Source organism: Sinohyriopsis cumingii, chromosome 8 (assembly GCF_028554795.1).
Source record: "Sinohyriopsis cumingii isolate HCF-2022 chromosome 8, ASM2855479v2, whole genome shotgun sequence".
NCBI lineage: Eukaryota > Metazoa > Mollusca > Bivalvia > Unionida > Unionidae > Sinohyriopsis > Sinohyriopsis cumingii.
Window position 1 is genome coordinate 80,129,350 of NC_142968.1, and position 23,229 is coordinate 80,152,578.

Below are 23,229 nucleotides of genomic sequence, written 5' to 3' on the forward strand. Positions count from 1 at the left end.
ATATAGACATTAGTTATTCTGGACTGTATGGTGTCCATCAATATAGAAAAACCATCCAGCCTGTTTGCAACTCCCTCATAGCAGTGTAGATGCAGAATAATAATTTTCTATGCTAAGAAAATTTAATAAGATCATTGGGGAAGTTTGAACAGTAGTACAATCCAGTCTCAAATGAGTGCCAAGATGAACACAAATTATACCATCAAAGGCCTCCTCCTCCCTCCACTAGTCTGTTGTGAGCATTAAAGACTGCATCTAATTAAGAAAACATTCCACAGTCCAGTGGATTTTAAAGACCTTTTTTTTCAATGTCTGTGTGGTTGTATGTATGTGAGTGTTGACACACACCTGCATATGTCTGGTGATGATATTGGACAATCTTAAGTCTATATTTGGTTTGGTTTGTTAAGTACAGTAAATGCTTCAAAGAAAAGAAAATGATGTGTTATTTTGTTTCTTTTTCAATTAAAAATTTTCAGTAATTTCATGTAGACTTTTATGATAAGATAACTTATTCTGAATTGGTTGATATGACTTTATGGTCACAAACTAAGTAACAGAAAGAAGCAAAAGCAACAAGTTTTGTAAAACTTGACAACAAATTTAATTATTAAAGTCATAAATGGAAATGTGAGAGAAACTACAGTATTATGATGTGAATCCAGAATAATCCTAATAAAATTTTTTGTCCTGAATGGACAAAAAGTTTGGTGTAAATTTAAAAACCAGAAGTGTACTGGTTTGCCAAAAATTGTGATGTTGTCCTTTGCATAATTCACAACAGTTCCAAAATAATATTATAGTTCAAATAATGAGCACTTTCTATTTCCACTGAACAGTCCAAGTCAAATTACAATATAAAACATGTCTGCAGACTTACCATAGGACCAAAAGAAATGAGAATTACATGTATTCCAAAATCAGAATCAATTTTATAGCTCAGTTCTTTCCTTGTATACACCTAGTATTATGACTCTTATTTCACAATATACCTCACATAACAGATGACACTACTCATTTTACATCAAACTTGCCTATTCATGTGACCTAGCCCAACCAATGGGAAGTTACTGAATTCTTCCTGAAATGTCGAAAACCCATCAGCCAATGAGAAATTAATCCAAAGGCACCATTAAGTCTTATTATTAAAATTATTATTGACAATTGTCAACACAATGTAAACATGTATTTATAGATCCTATGTAATGTAATGCTTTTAACAGACTCAAGTCATGTAGGAAAAATTTAATTAAAGATATTTTGTATGATTTACAGCCATGAATAAAAATAATAAAAATTATATAAAATCATGTACCAGGAGTTACAGAAAATATAGATATGCATGACCTTTTTTAGGTGATGTGCACAGATCCCCCCCACTGGGACCTCAAAACACTTTTTTTTTAGTCCCCAAAACCACCCATCACTGTCTGGAAAGATGAGAGGTATGTTATTAAATAGCCTTATTGATTGCTAGGAATGTACATGTATCAATAACGGGGGGGGGGGGGGGCTCTTCTGCATCATGTGTAGGTAATTTTTCATTGGGTCTGTAAAAAAAAAACGTTTTCTAGAGCAATCATGTAAACCATGAAAATTGGTAATGATTATACAAACAGTGCTTAGTGCATGGTATTTGTTCCGAAACCAAGTTTGAAAGTGAATCTGCATGCAGAGGCATTGTGTATTCAAAAGCAGATTTGGCTTTTTCCCATGTGTTTGACAGGTTTGTATATATACATACATTCATTATATATATATATGATATAATCAAACAGGTTCAGAGTTCTAATTTGTTTGTAGCAGAATACAATGTATATTGTGTTCTTTCCAGCTATTACTGCCTGTGTGATGTTTGCTTAAAAAATATAAATAAATAAAATGTCACTGTCATTAAAATTTTGGTACATTTGAACTTTTGACTCCTTCCAAGGGCCCCAGAGGAGGCAGTGAAATATAACACCTAGCTTGATGGTTACCATTCAAATATACCACTAAGTTTAGTGGACAGTAGGATGAAAAATTTAGTGCACAGATGAATGATTGGATTGAAGATGGATGAATGGATGGACGGATGGATGGATGGACAGATGAATGGATGGATGGACTGATTGATAAATGGTTGGATGAATGGACAAATGGATGAATTATTGGATGGATGGTTTAGTGGACAAAATAATAGACCAATGAATGGTTTAGTGCACAGATGGATGAAGTAAGAGAACAGATGGATGAATTGCAGAACAGATGGATGAAGTAATAGAACAGATGGATGAATTGTAGAACAGATGGATGAAGTAATAGAACAGATGGATGAATTGTAGAACAGATGGATGAAGTAATAGAACAGATGGATGAATTGTAGAACAGATGGATGAAGTAATAGAACAGATGGATGAATTGTAGAACAGATGGATGAAGTAATAGAACAGATGGATGAATTGTAGAAAAGATGGATGAAGTAATAGAACAGATGGATGAATTGTAGAACAGATGGATGGATGAACAGATGGATGAACTGTCGGATCAATGAAAAAATGGATGGATGGTTATGGGGACAGATAAATAGATTGATGAATGATTTAGCAAACAGATGCATGAATAGGTCGGGCTGATGGATGAATTGTTGGCCATCTGGAAGGTGACACACTATATCCAGTACATGTTTAAAAACATTTTGGAGATGACGTACTAAATAAACTGAAATTTATTATGAGGTACATTTGGATGCAACCAGTGATGCACAATTTTATGGTGAATATAGTATAATATTATACTGGTTTAACATTGAAAAAAGACAAGGCTGTGAAACATAATATGAACCATGTGATATGATAATATATATAATACTATAACTGTATTATTATTAATACATACTTATAAGTCCGTTCGAGTTGCAAACAATATAGACCCCAATCTGCCATCACATAGTGTTCTACTGATTACTTCTAATGAACTTCATTTACTAAGATTTTCCAGTGCATAAGGCGAATCTGGGTCTATGAAGTTTGCATTTTGATCTTACTTATACATGTAATTTATACATGTATATTTAATAAACTATGATACATAACCTTTTGTCAGAGAGTGTTTATTTGGACTTTGTTGCAGCTTTTACCTTTTCTTTTTTTTATACAAATTCAAATTTGCCTATGAAACACGAGGCAGAACTCCATTTTTACAGGAGATTTCTTTTCAAAGATCTGCTTTAGATAAAGGAAAGATGTTAAATTTGAAACCATTTATTTTACTTTCATAAGAGTGCCAAACCTAATGTGTAACTATCTTAGATCTAATTTTGTTCTTCCAGTTCCTTTCGAAATTAATTGAAAAGCATGTGCACAAATCATTTATGACTTGTCTCAATGCCCATAAACCTCTCCGTAATAACCATTCTGGTCTGAGTAAAATCATTCATCTGTAACTGCACCAATGTCAGTAGTTGTTGATATATGCCTGTAGGATTTAGACAAGGAAAGTTAGTTGGGGACATTATGGTTGAATTTTGAAAAGCAATTGATCATGTAGATTGTGAAATTTAACTTAGAAAAACTAAAAATCTATTGATGTAATGACATTGCTTCCATGTGGTTTGATTCATACTTGAGTGACAAATTAAAAAACGTTGACTTTATATCATGGACATGTATATCTTTGGTTATGATGATAATAATATGGTCACTTTTTACAAGAGCTATAGTCAGCCTCATGTTGACTACCCATGATGCTCACTAAATGCCAGTTAGATTTACACACTTTCATTTTAACACCTTTTAAAATGAAGAAATAACATTCAGTTTGCGTCACTGTGCTAGTTTTTACATCACCGCTTGTGCCATGTACTGTGACTTCAGTGCAGCTCATGTACTTGCATGTGCATGCATGTCATCACTCCCCGAGAGAGCACACTTACTTTTGATTTGCACCGTAACCACAGGAAGGCATCTGTGGCATAAATCAAGCATCACCTGTACTTAAATTCAATATAAAGAAATTTGTATTTATGGTGGTATTATTAGAAAAATTATCCAGCTCTAACAACAAACCTGTAATTTTTTTTACTGAATCTGCAAATTGGAGACATTCTAGAAGCAATGGATTGTTTAAAATGTTTCAAGAATGACTTTGCTTTCAAAAGCAAAAATGATGTATACAGCTTCTGTAAGGTTTGCCCCAGTTTATTTGAGTAATCCAGCAACACCTTGAACCTTAGACCAATGACATCCATGAACTTGTAAATTCCAATACAAAAGAACAAACTATTTGAAAACAATCTGTGTTGCCCTGGAGGCATAATATGGAATAAAAGTGAAAAAGAAAGCTTTTGGAAATCAGCTTGTCACAATATATGTATTAAATGGATGAAATACAAGTCCAAACTGTCCCAATCCTTTGCCTTTTTGAATTGGGCCAAACTGTCCCAATCCTGGGCCTTCTTGTCTTGCTCTAAACTGTCCCAGTCCTGACCTACTTATCTTGGTCTAAACTGTCCCAATCCTGTACCTTTTGTTTTGGTCCGAACTGTTCCAATCCTGGATCTACTTATCTTGGTCTGAAATGTCCCAATCCTGGACCATCTTATCTTGGTCCAAACTGTCCCAATCCTGGACCTTCTTGAATTGGTCTGAACTGTCCCAATCCTGGACCTTCTTGAATTGGGCCAAAATGTCCCAATCCTGGGCCTTCTTGAATCACACCAAACTGTCCCATTAATGGGCCTTCTTGCATTGGTACAAACTGTAACAATCCTAGACCTTCCTGAATTGGGCCAAACTGTCCCAATCCTGGGTCTTCTTGAATGAGGCCAAACTGTCCCATTCCTGGGCCTTCTTGTATTGGTCCAAACTGTCCAAAATCCTGGACCTTCTTGAATTGGGTCACACTGTCCCAATCCTGGACCTTCTTGTCTTGGTCCAAACTGTCCCAATCCTGGACCTTCTTGAATTGGTCCAAACTGTCCCAATCCTGGGCCTTCTTGTATTGGTACAAACTGTCCCAATCCTGGGCTTTCTTGTCTTGGTTCAATCTCTCCCAATCCTGGGATTACTTATCTTGGGTCAAGTTATTGTTGTCAAAGTTGTCCAGTTTCTCTAGTGGTTGTCTTGGAAAGAACACAAAGTCATGGCTTTAATACATGTCTAGCTAGTTTTCATGTGGATTAGAATATATCAAATACAACAAGGCAAATAAGGGCTGTTCATTACTATACATGTAAAGATAAAAATTATTTGCCTTTCTTAGGTAGCACATTGTTGTAGACCGTAATTTTGTTGTTTGAGTGACCTTTTGTCTCCCATTCATTGTCTGAGACCAAATGAAGTAATTTAATGTATTAAGACAGTAGAAAATAAAATATGTCTGCTATCCAAAGAATATGCAGATACTGTATTTCAAGCAGCACAGCATTCTACCCATATTTACAAGAACACCTCTATTTTCTCATTGCACCCTTTTTTGTATGCTAATGTTTTGATAACTCGTTCTGTTTTATCGATGAGTAAAATTAAATATTGATCCTGTCATTGCTCATTAGTAAAGTATTGTGCATCTGATCTGAAACTCCTTGGATGCTTACATTTTTTTTTAACTAGAAGGAGCATATGCATTGGCTGTTAAACTCACATTGGGAGTTGATGATTTTGATTCTGTTAACAAAATGTCCACAGATAATAGATTTGAGAAGTTATGAGCCAAATAAAACGTTAATGAAATCAGTAAAACAGATTTTTTTAAATATTTGCATATAAATTTGACATATATTTTAAAATCATACAAATCAGTGCTGCAGCAAGTACAGAGTGCCTGAATAAAAGTCCATTATATATCTTAGATTTTGGTCCATATTTGGGTTGGTTGGCTTATGATGGACCTTTGATCACATGATTGGCAATATCATACAGTGAAAATGGCAACTAAGTTTCTTTCCCAAGGATACACTGAGGAAGCAAGACCCAGGTGGCGAACTAAAAGATATATTATGATGTCTGGTTGGTCTTACGCAAATATGGTGCCAATTTGAAATTCAGTATGGCCACCACAACAGCCATCTTGAAAATCTTGAATGAAATTGGTTCCAAACTGTCATACAGTTTTGCCACCATGGCAGGCATCTTAAAAATCTTGTTATCCTCCTAAATGTAAAGTGATATACAGCATGGGGTTTCACCAGAAGACTAATTATGATATCTACTTAGGCCTGAATAAATATGGCACTGATCTGACTTCAAATATGGCTGCTACAATGAGCATGTTAAAAATCTTGTCACCATTTCTTAAGAATTTCTTGTCATATCAACATTTTGTTTCACCAAAAGTCTTCTAATGGTGCCTAGTTTGTCTTCAGGGAAATTGGTGTCAATCTTACATCCAATATGGCTGACACAGTGGCTACTTTTTAAATCTTATTGTTCAAGAATATTAGAGATACCTTCAGTGCTATGCAGTTGAAAGGCAATAAAAGGTCTTATTTTTAATTCCAGGAATGTCTCTTTGAGAGACTCTTGGTTTAATCCAGGTGGAACATTGTTTTTTTGTGTATATGTGTATATTTGGTATGTACAGTGTATAATGTATTCGTGAGTTTAACTTTGAGCAGTTTACTCTAGCAGTAATTTAGTCTGAAATTGTGTACGCAATAGTACATGTGTAGTTAACCAATCTAACTTGTGTGTACATGAGTTTATGTGGCGTGTGTGTGTGTGTGTGTGAGAGAGAGAGAGAGAGAGAATGCCAAGTGTGTATGTATTTATGTTTGATGAATATTGATTCCATACATGTATATATGTACCTATAGAGGGCCTCTAGATTCATTCTTTTATGTAATTTATTGAGCTAAATAAAGTCTTATTATTATTTATATTGGTGGCAACAGAATATCTTTACTTATGCTGGACCTAACTTTGAAATATGTTTATATGATATTTTACTGAAGACATGAAATAAAATCTGATCGTGTTCTTCAGCCATGTACCTTAGCTTCCTGTGTGAAAAACAGTGCCTATATACTTAACAAGATTGATGCTAATGTCAACCCATGTGATGATTTTTACTCCTATGCCTGTGGAAACTGGGAAAAGACAACACACTTTCCAGCAACAAAGGCCAAGTACACCAGCTTTACTGAAATAGCAGAGCAAATTGAGAAGATTATGAAAGAGGTGTGTATTCAGAAAATGTTGAACATGTCTTTCATACTTTTGATACTGTCATCAAAATATATTTCAGTTCCATTAGATTTATCTCCCCTGCCACATGTTTTCAGTCATCTTTGGGTTGTTTGTGACAAAATATATTAGTCACTCAATATAAAGTGCCATTCACTTATGTAAAACAGGTATGATCAGGTTGTATATTTTTGGATAAATGAAATTTTTAATTGGCTAAATAATTGTAAAACTCAATTTTACTTCATTGCAGTTGATAACCCAGTTTAGTGTTATTTCAACAAAAATTTATCATAATAATTCAACTGTTTTTTTCTGCATACTACACCCTGTTTATGGTGAAATTTCTGCATAAATGTGCATGCCCAGCTTTTGCAATTTTTAAATTTTCTCTGCCATTATATTTTCAGATAATAGAGAGTCCTGGTAGCCAGGTGAAGGGCAGGAACTCCACAGCTGTATTGAAAGCCAAGCAATTCTACCAGATTTGCATGGATACAGACAAAATTAAGGCAGTTGGAACAACTCCCATTCTACAGGTAATTGTGTTGTTTCTTGCATAATGCCATAAATATTCTGTTTGTTAATATTTGTTTATATATTAGTGATTATGAATGTCATATTTATCAGTAATGGTATCATGATATTACATGAAGTGAAGATGTAATATGGGAGGCATCAACAGGTACTGTACTTGAAATAATAACTACACATGCTGTAATAAACTATAGACCAAGAAAGCTATATATAATAAATAATTACTTATAAGTTGGATCCATCTGCAGACTTCATAGACCCAGATATGCTATTGTGTCATATGCCAGCAACTCTGGGTCTATTCAGTTTGTTGGGAGTAATAAGTAGAACAAATAGCATAGACTGGTGCATCATGTGATGTTAGGTTATGTTATCACAAGGCTTAATAATGTTAATTAGGTTACAATGCAGACTTTTTTGATCAAGATTACCTTATGTTTAGACAGAACTTTATGCATTCTTACCTTGTGAGAACTGTATGTGGGCGAATCGTACTTAAAAAAAGATATGAAAACAGATAGTCTGAAATAAATGCAATAACTATTTACTGTGCAATCAAGAAATTATCTTCTGAGTAAATTTTGTAAGGTTTAAGCTCCTCCTAATAAGGACACTTGAACAATATTTTCAAGTGTCCCCATCGCACAAATGTATGTACTCAAAGAGTTATCTCCCTTCCAGCTTTATCAGTGTTCTCCACCTTTGAAGTGCATTGTCTCTAACAATATGGTTTTGCAGAAAAAGCATGTGTAAAATTCATTTTTAAGACTGATTTAGCCCATCATATTAAAATGGTAACAAAACAAGCAGTATGTAAGTTTCCAGAAAGTTATTTTTAGGTCATAGGAAGGTTTTAGCAGCATTTCTTTCATGTGAGGAATCCCAGGACATGTGCTCTTAAGGGCACTAGTTTTGTGATTGTTCAGCAAAAGAGGAGTGTGCACTTCTTGAAGCATGGGCTGGTATTACAAAGAATATGGTAAAAAATATAAATCAACATGCAAAGAAGCAAGGAGAGGAGTAGCAAGGGCCAAGAGTGAAGCACATATATGAAGAGTTGAATACCAAGGAAGGGGAGGCAAAGGTATGCAAGATAGCAAAGGCCAGGCAAAAGAGCAGGTGAGATAAACAAACAGTAACCATGATAAAAGATCAAGGAGGCAAAATTTTGTCAAATGAGTATGCCATTCGGGTTAGATGAAAATCATACTTGGAGAATCTGCTTAATGTAGAAAATTGCAGGGAACCATTAGAGAACATTGATCCTGTGGAAGGTCCAGGGAATGAAATAACTCACAGAGAGATTGAGTTAGCTATAAAACATGAAGAATAATAGAGCACAGAGGCCATAACAGCAGAGATGTTTATAGCTCTTGGGCAAGATGGTTTAGACTGGTTGTACATCGTCCTGAATGACTTCCTTGGGCAAGATGGTTTAGACTGGTTGTACATCGTCCTGAATGATTTCTTTGGGCAAGATGGTTTAGACTGGTTGTACATCATCCTGAATGACTTCCTTGGGCAAGATGGTTTAAACTGGTTGTACATCATCCTGAATGACTTCCTTGGGCAAGATGGTTTAGACTGGTTGTACATCGTCCTGAATGCTTTCCTTGGGCAAGATGGTTTAGACTGGTTGTACATCATCCTGAATGATTTCTTTGGGCAAGATGGTTTAGACTGGTTGTTGTGGTTGTTGTTGTGGTTGTTGTAGGGTTTAACGCCATTTTTCAGCACACGATAGGCTATACATGGCGGCCAGTATTAATGGTGGAGGAAGAACCTGGGAAAACTCCAGATCTTTCTGGAGTAATACCACCGACCCACGAGAAGCTACTGGCAAGCTTTCTCACATACCCACATTAGCCGAATCCGAGACTCGAACCCAAGCAGACAGAGGTGAGATGGCAGTGATCCGTAATGGAGAGCACGTTAGAGACTGGTTGTACATCATCCTGAATGACTTCCTTGGCAAAGATGGTTTAGACTGGTTGTACATCATCTTGAATGACTTCCTTGGGCATGAAAAGTTACCAGATGGCATGAAAGAGATTGTGATAGTGACTATTTACAAGCAGAAGGAAATCCACTCAAATGTGGAAAATATGGAGGGATCAAACTTTTGGAAATTGTGTCAAATTTGTATGAAAGAGTGATTGAAAGATTGTCAGAGGAAGAGTAAACATTCATGACAATCATTTTGGCTTCATACCTGGCAATGGCACAGTTGATGAAATTTTAATTTCCAGGCAGGTCCAAGAAAAGATTCTGGAAGGGAAAAATGAGAGATACTGAACTTTCATTGACTTGGAAAACGCTTAAGATCAAGTGCCAAGAGAAATTGTGTATTGGAGTTTAAGGAAAAAATGAGTTACAGAAAAGATTATATGGATCTTTAAATCCTTGTATGAAGGAGCAAGAATGATGGTAAGAAAGCAGTCTTGGATGTAGGGTGGGATTTGAAATCTGAGTTGACATTCATCAAGGATCATGCCTGAGTCCAATACTGTTCATAATTGTAATGGATGCCATCAGTGAAATTACCGGTTCCATGGGACATGATGTACATGGATGATCTGATTATGGCATAAGATTCAGCACTGAACATTCAGACAAGGTTCATCAGATGGCAAAGTGCCTTAGAAAGTAAAGGCCTTCAAATCAATGCTAGCAAAACAGAAACTGTGGTATGCTCAAAAACTGAGGAACCCTTGGTACTCACTGACAGCAAAGGAAATGTACTGAAGCAAGTGGAGACCTTCAAGTATCTGGGATCAGTGGTAAAAACTAAGGGAGGATGTGACGAACCTGTCAAGCAGAGGATCAAGGCAGCCTGGCAAAAGTAGAAAGACTTGACAGTTTTAATCTGTGATCAGTATATGCCGGTCCGAGTTAATGGAAAAATATACAAAACAATGATAAGACAAGTGCTGATACATTTAGCAGAAGCATGGTCACTAAGGAGGAAAGAAGAAGAGATCCTAGAGAGAACAGAAATGAGAATGTTACCTTGGATACTTGGGATCTCACTTCAAGAGAGGAAAAGAAATGAAGACATATGCCAAATAGTTGGAGTGGCTTGTATCACAGACAGGGTTTGTGAAGCCAGACTATGGTGGTATTGGCACTTGGAACAGAGGGAAGAAAATAGCTGCATGGGAAGAATTGCAATGGCAAAAGTGTCTGGCCGAGGACATCAAAAGAAAAGATGGATGGATGTGGTACAGCAGGATCTGAAGAAACTCAGACTCACTGCAAATAATACTGTTGATAGAACTGAATGGACAAAGAGAACCCATGTGGCTAACCCTTCTTCAGAGAGGGATTAACAGCCAGAAGAAGAGAGAGAGAGAGATAAGTGTAGATTTGCTACACTGCATAAAGTGTAGATCTGTCACACTGTACATAAGTGTAGATCTGCTAGAGAGTACATAAAGTGTAGATTTGCTACCCTATATAAATTGTAGATTTTCTACACTGTACAAAAAGTGTAGATTTGCTACAGAGTACAAAAGTGTAGATTTTCTACACTTTATTCATAAGTGTACATTTAGTACAGAGTACATAAAGCATAGATTTGCTACCCTATATAAATTGTAGATTTTCTACACTGTACAAAAAGTGTATATTTGCTACACTGTACATAAAGTGTAGATTTGCTACACTGTACAGAAAGTGTGGATTTTCTAAACTATAAGAATCCTTTCAGATGCTTGTAATACTTTGCAATTGACATGTCTTCTTTTTTTGAAAATATAGGTACAGTGTGGAGTGGTTGTATGGTTTTCTTTTTGCATCAATATCGCTGGTTTTGTTGATTTGAATGTTATTTGTTTGAAATTTTTCAACTTATTGCCAACAAAATAGAAAAGGCGTACCAAATTTGTTCCCAGGTATTTCTCATACTCATTTCAACTTTGCATCAAGGCTGGAAAATACCTGGTGAACATCAAAATCAGCAAGAGATATTTTACTATAAATTTAAATTTTAGACAAAATCTTTTTAACTTTAAAATCATCATGATCGGTATCTTCCAGAAATGGGTCATTAATTAAAATGATTGATTCAATGTGTAGTCATGTGTTGCATAAAGTTTATATTTTATTTGTGTCATAACATCATGTAATAAATAGTAATTGCCACACTGGAATAACATAAGCAACTTCACCCCATGCAGAGAAATAAAAGTTTCAGTCCACTTATTCTGTAAGGATAAGTTCACACACATCATGCTTGACAGATTTCCAGTGCTGGGGGATTTATGAGACTTAAAATGTGTTTTGTGATGCCAAGAGGGGTCAGTGTGTGACCCATATAAGAGATGTGGTACAACTGAATGGAAGTTACCTACTTATAAGCCTGTAGAAAATTACTGAAAATTCAAATTTGAATTAAACAAAATAAAATATGTTTTCCTTGAAGTATTTGATACATCTCAAAACAAAAATGGTTGGTCATATATCATCACCACACACAAAAACTTAAGTGTCAAATTCATAACCATAACAATATACATTAAATAACAAATTCACATTAGTTCTGTCTTTAAAATCCATTTGACAGTGGAATATGGTGTTAACTTGTAGTTGCAGACATTACTATTCTCAGTAGTTTTTTGGAGGGTTTGAAGGTGAGGCAAGTGTCATTAGTGTTAAAAGGCAGGTGTTATTAGTGTTAATAGGCAAGTGTCATTAGTGTTAATATGCAAGTGTCATTAGTGTTAAAAGGCAAGTGTCATAAGTGTTGATAGGCAAGTGCCATTAGTGTTAAAAGGCAAGTGTCATTAGTGTTAAAAGGCAGGTGTTATTAGTGTTAATAGGCAAGTGTCATTAGTGTTAAAAGGCAAGTATCATTAGTGTTAATATGCAAGTGTCATTAGTGTTAAAAGGCAAGTGCCATGAGTGTTAAAAGTCAAGTGTCATAAGTGTTAAAAGGCAAGTGTCATGTGTGTTAAAAGGCAAGTGCCATGAGTGTTAAAAGGCAAGTGTCATTAGTGTTAAAAGGCAAGTGTCATTAGTGTTAATGAGCAAGTGTCATTAGTGTTAAAAGGCAAGTGTCATTAGTGTTAATAGGCAAGTGTCATTAGTGTTAAAAGGCAAGTGTCATTAGTGTTAATAGGCAAGGGTCATTAGTGTTAAAAGTCAAGTGTCATTAGTGTTAATAGGCGAGTGTCATTAGTGTTAAAAGGCAAGTGTCATTAGTGTTAATAGGCAAGTGTCATTAGTGTTAATAGGCAAGTGTCATTAGTGTTAATGGGCAAGTGTCATTAGTGTTAAAAGGCAAGTGTCATTAGTGTTAATTTTTGCACTTATTTTAGGATAGTACTGTTGTTTGAAACTTGCCTGAAGTTATTGTCAAATTTTTCTCAGCATTTCAAAATGCACCCCTTTGCTGCTGCAATTTAATAGATTAACCAGGAGTCCAGAAACTTAGTTTTGCAGATGGTTAAACCTCCTCTGAATCACACTTCCACACTGTGCCTGACTTTACCATTATGATTGCCAAACACACTAATTGCATTCAGTGTATTGAATAAAACTCAACTTAAAAATAATGTTGCTGCTGATTGTGAAATAGGCATTAATATTTTAAAAAAAAGACAACTTTAACAATCTCATTCAAGGCAGTGAGGTGTAATAACTTTTGTTTCTTTAACATGCATCTCAATTTACCTAACTTTTGATGAATTTGGTTGTTCTGCTTGGCGTACTTTACCTAGGAAAATTAGTCAGTTAGGCTTTTACATGGTAATGCTCAAATAACTCTCAAAACAAAATCACCGTGACTATTTTCAGTCAGTTAAGTACTCCGTGGAATAGTAATTTTTTTATCTCTGACTTCACCTTATAATTACCTATGTGACAATAAAATGTATAAACTGTCCAATGGTGATAAACAGGGTGTAGGTTCAAGACATATATCACTTGTTGAGAAAAGTCACTAGGAAATTATGTTACTTTGAAAAAAAAATCTTTCTCTGCATGATAGGACTTGTATTCACATACACAAGTCATGAGAACCAGGGCCATGAATAGGGCTGTGTAGTGCATTTGCTTTACATAATTCTTTTCCCATGTTTGATCTCAAGTTTTGACATGAGTAGTTTTATTTGGCAACCATCCACAGTTAGTGATTTTATACAGATTTTCAGGTAATCTATACCTCAAAGTCCACACTATGGCATTGAGAGCAAGTTGCATAGATTTGTTAGAATTTTCTGTGCAATTGACAGCCAATGAATAAATTGTATGCGTGTTATAAAGTTGTAAATTTATTTCATATCTTTTGCTGTCTGGTTTCCTACATTATGGTCAAAACATTATTCTTTCAGTTGATAAAAGACCTTGGTTCATGGACTGTGACTTCTGACTCTAGTTCAGGTCCTTGGGATCCAGAAAGCTGGGAACTACAGGAAGCTTTGACTAAGGCCTATGCTCTGATGGTTTCTCCTCTCTTCAGCTTTGGTGTGGGCACAGATGAAAAGGACAGCAGCAAGACCATTATCAAGGTAAATTAGTAAAGGCGTGAAAATACTGTATTTATTGTTCAGCCCCTATTAGTTGGAAGCAAGACACAGCAGTCAATTTTCAGGCTGAGGTGTCATTTTTTCATCAAGAATTTGCAAATAGTTTGATTAAATTTGTCATTGTTAATATTCCAGAAGATGATGTTATGTAATTTGTGCTGTGTGATTGATCTTTATCCACAAATGAGGGTAGGAGTTTAGGCCTACCTGTCTAATGTCTGTTTTTTGTAAATAAAATATTTATATCTAATCTTTATCTATGATTGTAGATTTTATATTAAGATTATTTATTATTTGTAGGTAAACATGTTTACATGGATTTGAGTTTAGGACATTGGTTTTACCCTTGGTAATTCCTTGTGTACCTGCTGCTTGCTATTTTTTTTATACTAAAGATTTAGTAATAGACCCGATATTGTTGACAGCTTAGACTGTTCTAGAAATGAACCTTTCAGTTTATGGCTCAACATGCTCATTTGCCCCAATGATCTTGAAGTCTTCATTACAGCAATACAAAATTTGTGTTAAGGTTATATTAAAGTTGATTAAATTTCCTAAACTTATTGACAGATTTTGTTCATCCTTTGAATGAATCATTATAAAGCAAAGACAATTCATTCTACATTATGCTTACTTCCCCCATTGACCACAGTGTTAAAGGTCAATTATGGAGAAAATGTTCAGAACTTCAATTTTCACGCTTTTTTTGTAGCTGAAGAATTAATTTTCTGGCAAAATTTACTCCAGCTGGGTTTCTGAAAGTTACCATTAAAAGGACTGAAGAGTTACATAATTCAGGCTATACCTGTGTTAAGTTTTTGGAGGGTCATACTGTAAAAAACAATTATTTGTAATGATGCAATAAAAATTTGTAAGAACAACAAATATGGGGTGTTTGGGTATGGAAATGTAAAAATAATTTTAAAGAGAAACCTCAGGATTTTGGTTTAAGTGTTTTCATTTGCTTACAGTACCAATTGATGACTCCTGTTCTTACTAGTGATGAATCATTCTGAAGCTAATTTATATTGCAAGATGCTTAATTGTCCCATTTACTTGGGTTCAAGGTCACAGTCATATAAATTTGCTTTCAGGTTTTGGTTAGTTTTTATTGTTTATATTTCCTAAACAACTTGATAGGTTTTCTTCACACATTCAGTCAATCATTATAAAGCTAGTACTTTTAAATATGTGACATGCTTCCTCAACCTTTTGGCCTTGAGGTCAAGGTCGCTTATTTTGTAGCAATGCTTTGAGCCTGGGCTTAACATGCAGGCCCTGATCTTCTTATTCATTAATATATCCCATGGTTGATGATAAGCAGTGGTCCTCTATTAAGGTATCATTAATCAGAAAATATGTCAAGGGTTGTAAGAGTATATACACAGTCATAATAGACAACAAAGACATATCTACTGCAAATAAGAAATAGACAAATCAGCTAAACCTAGATGAAAATGACTAATGAGATAAAGAGTATTCCCTCTCGTTTCTAAGCACCAAAATGTACAAAACTGAGATGGTTTCAGTAAGGACTTTGGAATATTTTTTTCAGCAAAACAAAAATGCAGATGAGTCATCTATTTTTTAATTGTTCTGTCATTCAGAATTTGTGGACAAGTGTAACCATGTATGAACAGAATTTGTGGACAAGTGTAACCATGTATGAATAGAATTTGTGGACAAGTGTAACCATGTATGAACAGAATTTGTGGACAAGTGTAACCATGTATGAACAGAGCAAAAGCCTCAGACTTTTTACTTGAATCTTGTACATTTTGTTGTAGCAGTATATATATATATGTAAGTATGTATGTATTCATACATACATAAATACATACATACATACATACATACATACATATATACATGCATACATACATACACTCACACACACACAGACACACATACATACATACATACATACCTACATACTTTCACACACACACACACACACACACACACACACACACACACATTGTCTGGATTAATGTGTTTTCCAGATATTTGAATCATGTACATTTTTATTTTATGATCTCATTACATGTACATGTATTTGCTCACTGTACATGTACTGTATATTCATTAATTGTTGAAATAAGTTAACGAATACATCTACATGAATAATGGCATCATCGACTTGTTGACATTTGGTGTGGCAAGTTCAGGTTAGGTCTGCTGAGTTGGCAAGTACAGACAACTATTTGTCTTTGTTTTTCTATGATGTCTGCAATTGTCGGCTTGCCAATGACTAAGGATGACTCAGATATAGTATGTCAGTGAATTTCTTGAATAATGGAGCAAATTAACATTTAGGAATTACGTTCCCATTGATCCAATTCCAGATAGCAAGGTTTCCTGATAATGGAGTGTGGATTAAGAAGGCTTCTCTGTATATAATCTAATAGAAGCTCATCAGATGGCTTTAGTTGGACAAGGAGTTTCATCCACCTTAAACACTCAAACAATTATTCAAAACGCATTCCAGCCTAATTAGTAATTATTTGTTTTCTGTAGGTAATTTCTACATCATCGAAGTATGGAATTTAAAACTTAGAAAATTCTTTGCAGTCAAGTTAAGATCATTGTTGTCTCATATTCTGTCTTCAACGTGTCTCACATGTTTTTCTAACCTGTCTCACATTCTGTCCTACCATGTCTCACATTATGTTGTACTCTTTCTCACATTCTGTCCTACTCTGTCTCACATTCTATCCCAGTCTTTCTCACATTCTGTCCTCTTTCTCACACTGTCCTACTCTGTTTCATATTATGTCCTATCCTGTCTCACATTATGTTCTACTCTGTCTCACATTATGTCCTACTCTGTCTCACATTCTGTCCAAACCTGTTGGAGATTCATAAATCAAGTCATTATCTTTCCCAAAAATTGCAAAATGTTTTTGTTTTTTTTCACTAGCAGCAAATTTTGAAGAATTTGTTTATGGCACATTGCATCTTTTTGGCTATTAGATTTTGTCATGATTGCTGTGAAGTAACAGTTTCTAGAAGATCTTTCATCCATAGAGATAGACTTCCATTACTCTTGATGGGTCCTTTACTGGCTAAGCCATCCATTGCATGGTGGGATCAGCCACCATAAAACTTCCAAGATTTGTTAGCCTTTCACCAAGAGCTTTTAAAAGTTTATTGCAGTTTACAGAGACATAGGGTTGTGATTCAGTGGTTTCACCCTTTATGTTGTTTGCCAAGGGGTAATCTGATAGAAGCTAAGGCTTGTGTATTTGAAAGGCTGGTTGGAAGTGTCAGAGGAATTCGCTACAGATGTCTGCTTGAATAGCTAGATAGTTGTGTACTCATCTTTAGTTAGAGAGGTCCCAGGTTTGACTCCTCTATTGTTACTGGTTTTCTTTTACTTTATAGATCAATCAAGGTGGGCTGACCCTGCGGGACAGAGAGGAATACTTCACCAACCATTCCAACTACCAGGAGATAAAAGATGCCTTCCTTCAGTTTACCACCAAAGTGGGAGAGTTGTTAGGGGGAGATAACTCTTCCAGATTTAAAATGGAAGAGATCTACAATTTTGAGCAGCGTTTAGCCAGTGTAAGTTAGAGTCAAGGAAATAAACTGAGTTTACTTTAATTTCATTATGCCATAGAGATACTGTTTATAATATTAATAACAATAATAGTAATATCAATTGCAGGGTATGTCAGTATATGCATTTTTAATAGTGTATGTTTTGAAATTTTTTTAAACCAGAAGTTTGTGAAGAAATCAGAACAGAGTCAAGAGCTGGAAAAATGCTGAAGATCTTCAATCAGTTAGACTGATTTCAATCTCTACTCTATGACAAAGCAATGCTGTACAACTAGCTATAAAGCAGTCATAGTTTTGAATGAATAAGAATATTTCTTGTGCACAAAAATCTAGAATAATATATATATATATATATATATATACACACACAGTGTAGTATAGTTTCTTATAGTTTCCTTTGCTAAGGATAAGGATGCATCTTCACAGTGTCACATGTAATGTGAATTGGTAACAGCTTGAAAAACCAGCTGTGCTCAACTTTAGGCATTGTATATTTAATAATAATAACAATAATAATAATAAATCTAATGAAACATTTATACAGGACAAAATGCGGGTAGCATTATCATGTAGCAGTTTAGATTCTAAATGCAAAATACTTCAAAAAGTTGTGTTTTTGTTATTTAAAAAAAATTCTTTGCTTTTGTTGGCTGCTGTTGTACTCTGACAATAAGTATTAACATCCTCTGCTAAACAGTGCAATCCATTTTGGCAAAGATAGTACTATTGCACATGTAACATGTAGTCATCTGAACAGTATAAATAACTCTAATATGCATAGTAGTGTGTCCTTCAAGAGATCACTTTCATATGATAATATAGTCTCCCATAGTTATTTCCCCTTGCAATCCATGTTTATTATCTTCTGAGGGGGCAGGGGCCAGTTTTTATGTACAAATTTAATGCTGCAATCAGCGACCTAGTGTAAAAAATCATAAAAAAATCAAATACACAAGTGAGGTAAAAAAAATCCATATTTTTGTAATACCTATATTAAAACAATGCATAAGAATAGTATTCACTTGACCAGAGAAGTCAATGGCAGTTCATAGCAGAAGAAGTTTATGCACCCCTACCCCTATTTTATACATGCATTTTTCACATCTAAAGGCCATTTTTGACAGCATGTGGTGCTAACAGTGCAAACGCAAACCCTTTCCCTGGATGAAAATTTTGAAAAACATTGTCTACTAAATAGTTTGATGCAATTCAGAATAGTTGTCATCCAAGCCGTTTTTGAGATACTCTACTTGCCTTGAACCCACGTGTCTACTGCTATGGGAGGCTAGCTGTTCTTCCTAGCCGACTATTGGTATTTCACTATCAACATACTGCAGAGCAACTATGGAAGGTGTACATGCCTGACATCAATTTCAAGAACAACACAAGCCTGAAACACCTAGTTCACAAATATATCCATATCTATAAATAGTAAACAATAATAGCTGAAAAAGTCACACCATAGCCTTAACTTAAGAAATTTGCCAGGAGCCAGTTTACAAAACTGGACACTGCCACCTGAGCCATTCTCATATAGCCATTAAATATGGGAGATAACTTTCATATAACAGTATAAGCTTCTGTGGTTAGTTACCCAGCAGTTAATGTTCACAACCATTTGTGGCAGGGTACAGTTTAATATATTGGCCCCTGGCAAATTTCGTAACTTGAGGCTATGGTGTGACATTTTGAGCTATTATTGTGTAAGAATTAAAGTTGTTGTTGATGTTGTAGGGTTTAACGTCATGTTTCAGCACAAGATAGGCTAAACATGGAAGCCAGTATAAATGGTGGAGGAAAAACCCGGGCAAACCCAGGAAAGAACCACTGACCTGTGAAAAGCTTACTGGCAAGCTTTCTCACATAACCACATTGGCCAAACCTGAGACTCAAACCCATTCAGACAGAGGTGAGATGGCAGTGATCCATAACAGTGGGCGCTTTAGACCACTTAGCCACTCAGGGCTCCTAATAATAATTAAAGATTTGGTTTTTCTGGCTTGTACACCTCATATAGTCACTGCACAGTATGTAGCCAGTGAAATACCAGTGGTCGGCTAGGAAGCAGAGCTAGCTAGTTATAGTAGTAGACATATAGGTTCAAGGCAAGTAGAATATCTTAAAACTGATTGGATGACAACTATTTTGAATAGCATCAAACTATTAAGTACATAATGTTTTTGAAAAAGTATCACCCAGGGAAAGGGCCTGTGTATGCACTGCTTCATGTGTTCTAAAAAATGGCCTTAGGACATGAAAAATGGTGTATAAATTTGGGGGTGGGGTGCATCAACTTTTTATTCTTTGAATTTCCACTGACTTGTCAGATCAAGTGAATGATATCTGTATGTGTTGCTTTATTATACTGATCCAAAAATATGGATCTTTTTGACCTCACCCATGTATTTCATTTTTTATGAATTTTTATAATAGGCAGGTGTATGTAACATTAAATCTGTGCATATAAACGGTCCATTGCACCCTCAGCCTTTTAAAACCAATACATATATAAGAGATAACTTTCATATGACAGCTTGAGCTCACATAGTTACTTGCCTTGCAATCATTGTTAATCCTCTAATGGATCATCCTCTTGAAACCAACCAGTGGCTATATCCTTTTTGTTTTCCTGAAAAATACACCAAATTTAGCAAACATTGGCATATGATGGAAATTCCAGTATTAGCTGGTCCAGTTTTAAAAATTGTTTTTGGGATTTTCTGCAAGATATTATGGGCTTGACTGACTGGTTCTTATTTGTAAATATTATTATTATAGCATGTCCACTAATAAATGCATAAAACTCTACCAATTTTAAACACAGTGACGGACACAAAATTACCCTTAATCGGGGATTCTCCTGGCTTCTTAAAAAGTTGTCACAAAATAATCGCCAACCTCAATATTTTGTAGCCAATTTTAAAAAAATTTCACCAGAGCAGGTAGTGAATATTTTTTCAAGACTTTTAATGTAATAGGTAATGAAAATTGAAAAAGATGGGATAGTCATTACTTTATTGACAACAAGCAATACAGCCATAATATTACAAAAATAAATCATTACATGACTGTTTTGCATAGGTAACACTGTTTTCACCTGAAATAAATGCATTATCTAATGTAAAATATCTACTTTTCTGACATCTACAGTCTCTCTCTCTCTCTCATTTTTTGAAATAGAAACATCAGGTTTTAAGCAAATCTTCATTATGTATATTATTTTCCAAATAAGAGTTTTGTAAGGAACTTTATTTAATGACATTTTAATACTTAAACCCTATGATTGTACTTTGCAAATGTAAGATAACTGGCGTATGATGCGACTGTCGATTTCAAGACATTCAGGAATTAAATGCTCCCCCCCCCCCCTTTATTACTAGCTTCACAAAGTACCTCGCCATCAACCAGGAGTTAAGAAATTTATTTTTTCTGTACTTTACATGCTTTGTTTGTAGTAAATTGCTTCCTAAATCTCAAGAATGATCACTGAATGCTGTAGATTTTTTCTCAACAAGCAAACTAGGAAATCCATTCTCAACAATGAAACTTACATGAGTTAACACTTGGCATTAATGTACCATAATATAAGCATTAATTACCATCATTAAATTAAAAGAAGGAATAAAGAAACATACAGAGCATAGCTGCCACCCAAAAACTGATTCAGAATAAACATGTTATTTAGTAATCAGTTTTATATGCATATATGAGTTAACAATAAGAAATAAGGTGGGATATAAAATGTGGGAAATAGTTATCACATGTATGGTAGCTTGAGACCACATTTGAATGGTTAACATAAATTCACACCCATTTTAACCATTGTTAGTTGTAACAAAAAAGGGCATTGTTTTTTTTGTCAGTCAATTGCTAGCACTTTCACTCACAGTAGAACAGGCGGTTTCTTTGAAGTATGTCGAAGAGGTTTGAGTCTAACCTTTAGCTATTGTGCAGTTTGGGCACATTTGACCATAGTATGAAATGACAGCATGGGGGGGGGAAACGTACTCCACAGGGAGAAATAACATGTCCTTTGAGAATTTCATGTGTATTGGACCCGAAAAATTGGTGACTATTTAGTGAAAACTATGCTTAAATATGCTGCAAACAACTTCCCGATGGTAGGTCCTAATCTGCATGTATTCAGATTCAATCTCCCAACATGCTAGAATAAATGTATGGTATTAACTAAATTTATTCAACAACTATTTGAATTCTTTGGAAATCTTTCTGTGCATCTGAAACTTCAACACAGAAGGAGCATTTTTCATTGGAACATATTCGGATTTCTTGGAATTGAAAGGACTTTTAGGAAATAGGAATTCATTCACCATGCTGTAAATATCGCAACCAGTTGTAAATGAATTGATGACTCAATGTGCCTTGATACATATATCATGGAACATCTGCTTTAACCTCGTATCATATCTCAGCCATGGACGCCCGAGTTGAAATTTTTGGGAAGTTTTGACCCATTTATCATGATGTGGTGTTGCACTTGAAGCACTACTACCATCACTACATGTAGATGATGTTGGACTGTCAGGTATAACATCAGGTTCAGTGATTGTGTTGTCTGATGAATTTACACTAAATCCAAATGCTGTTAATTTTGTTAACTTACTCTTAGGATGAGACAATGAACACGCAACGGTAAACTTTCATTTACCCATGATAAAGTTGTACTGTTGACAGTATATAATTATGATTGAGATTTTTTCCATTTGCTTTGTATGTATACACAGCAATTGGTACTTCAAAAATAATCAGTTTTCTCTGAAGTTTCTGCAAAACTATTTTATTGGTGCATTTTTTTTTAAAACAGAAGGATTAGCCATCATTTAATTAATTGTAGCTGTTTCTGTTCACGTCTTCAGAGGGAGGTCGATTGTAGGTATAGTCCTTTAGCATGACAGTGTATCACAGCATACATTACTTAGGCCAGATGTCAACATAAGCGTATTGTGATGTAAGAATGCACTGTAAAGATGGGTTTGTCAATATGAACAAACGATTTGTTTATGTAACAGATTCCTGTGCATTGTGCATCCAAGTTCGTGGCTTCCTTTTGTGGTCCCTTTGAATGTCTCCACTCCAAATCCATGATTTTATGTACAAATTAAACAGCCAAAAAGGTTGTCACCAAAAAGTCACTAGATGGTTTATTTTGTTGCCAATAAGGACATTATTTTATTGCAACATTAGCGAAGTCCAGGACGTACCCTGCTAGATTATTTGTTTTTGAGTTAATATCTGTAATGCTATCAATTGTACCCAACGATTTAAAGTGATTATTTCATGGCTGATTTGGGCATGAAATTTATTTACATTGTTGATCACTGTAGTGCATGATATATGGTTATGTCAGTCTTGCATTTGTGTTTAGAAAATGTATATGGATATATAGAAGATGTTTATATATCACTGATCAAGCTAGA

At 35.0% G+C, this 23,229-nt stretch overlaps 1 protein-coding gene across 5 annotated transcripts in view; it reads left to right on the forward strand.

The window, feature by feature from the left end:
• The window catches only part of LOC149793957 (endothelin-converting enzyme homolog), a 125,572-nt gene that overhangs the window by 41,801 nt on the left and 60,542 nt on the right, over positions 1 to 23,229 (forward strand). For all 5 annotated transcript variants that reach the window (XR_016422910.1, XM_089967881.1, XM_089967883.1 and 2 more), the window contains exons 4-7: positions 6,963 to 7,157; positions 7,574 to 7,702; positions 14,033 to 14,209; positions 17,612 to 17,794. Coding sequence is in view for 4 of the 5 variants with exons in the window: in XM_089967881.1 (XP_089824007.1) it covers positions 6,963 to 7,157; positions 7,574 to 7,702; positions 14,033 to 14,209; positions 17,612 to 17,794 (684 nt within the window). In the remaining variant the exon portion in view is untranslated. The remainder of the gene's footprint in view (positions 1 to 6,962; positions 7,158 to 7,573; positions 7,703 to 14,032; positions 14,210 to 17,611; positions 17,795 to 23,229) is intronic.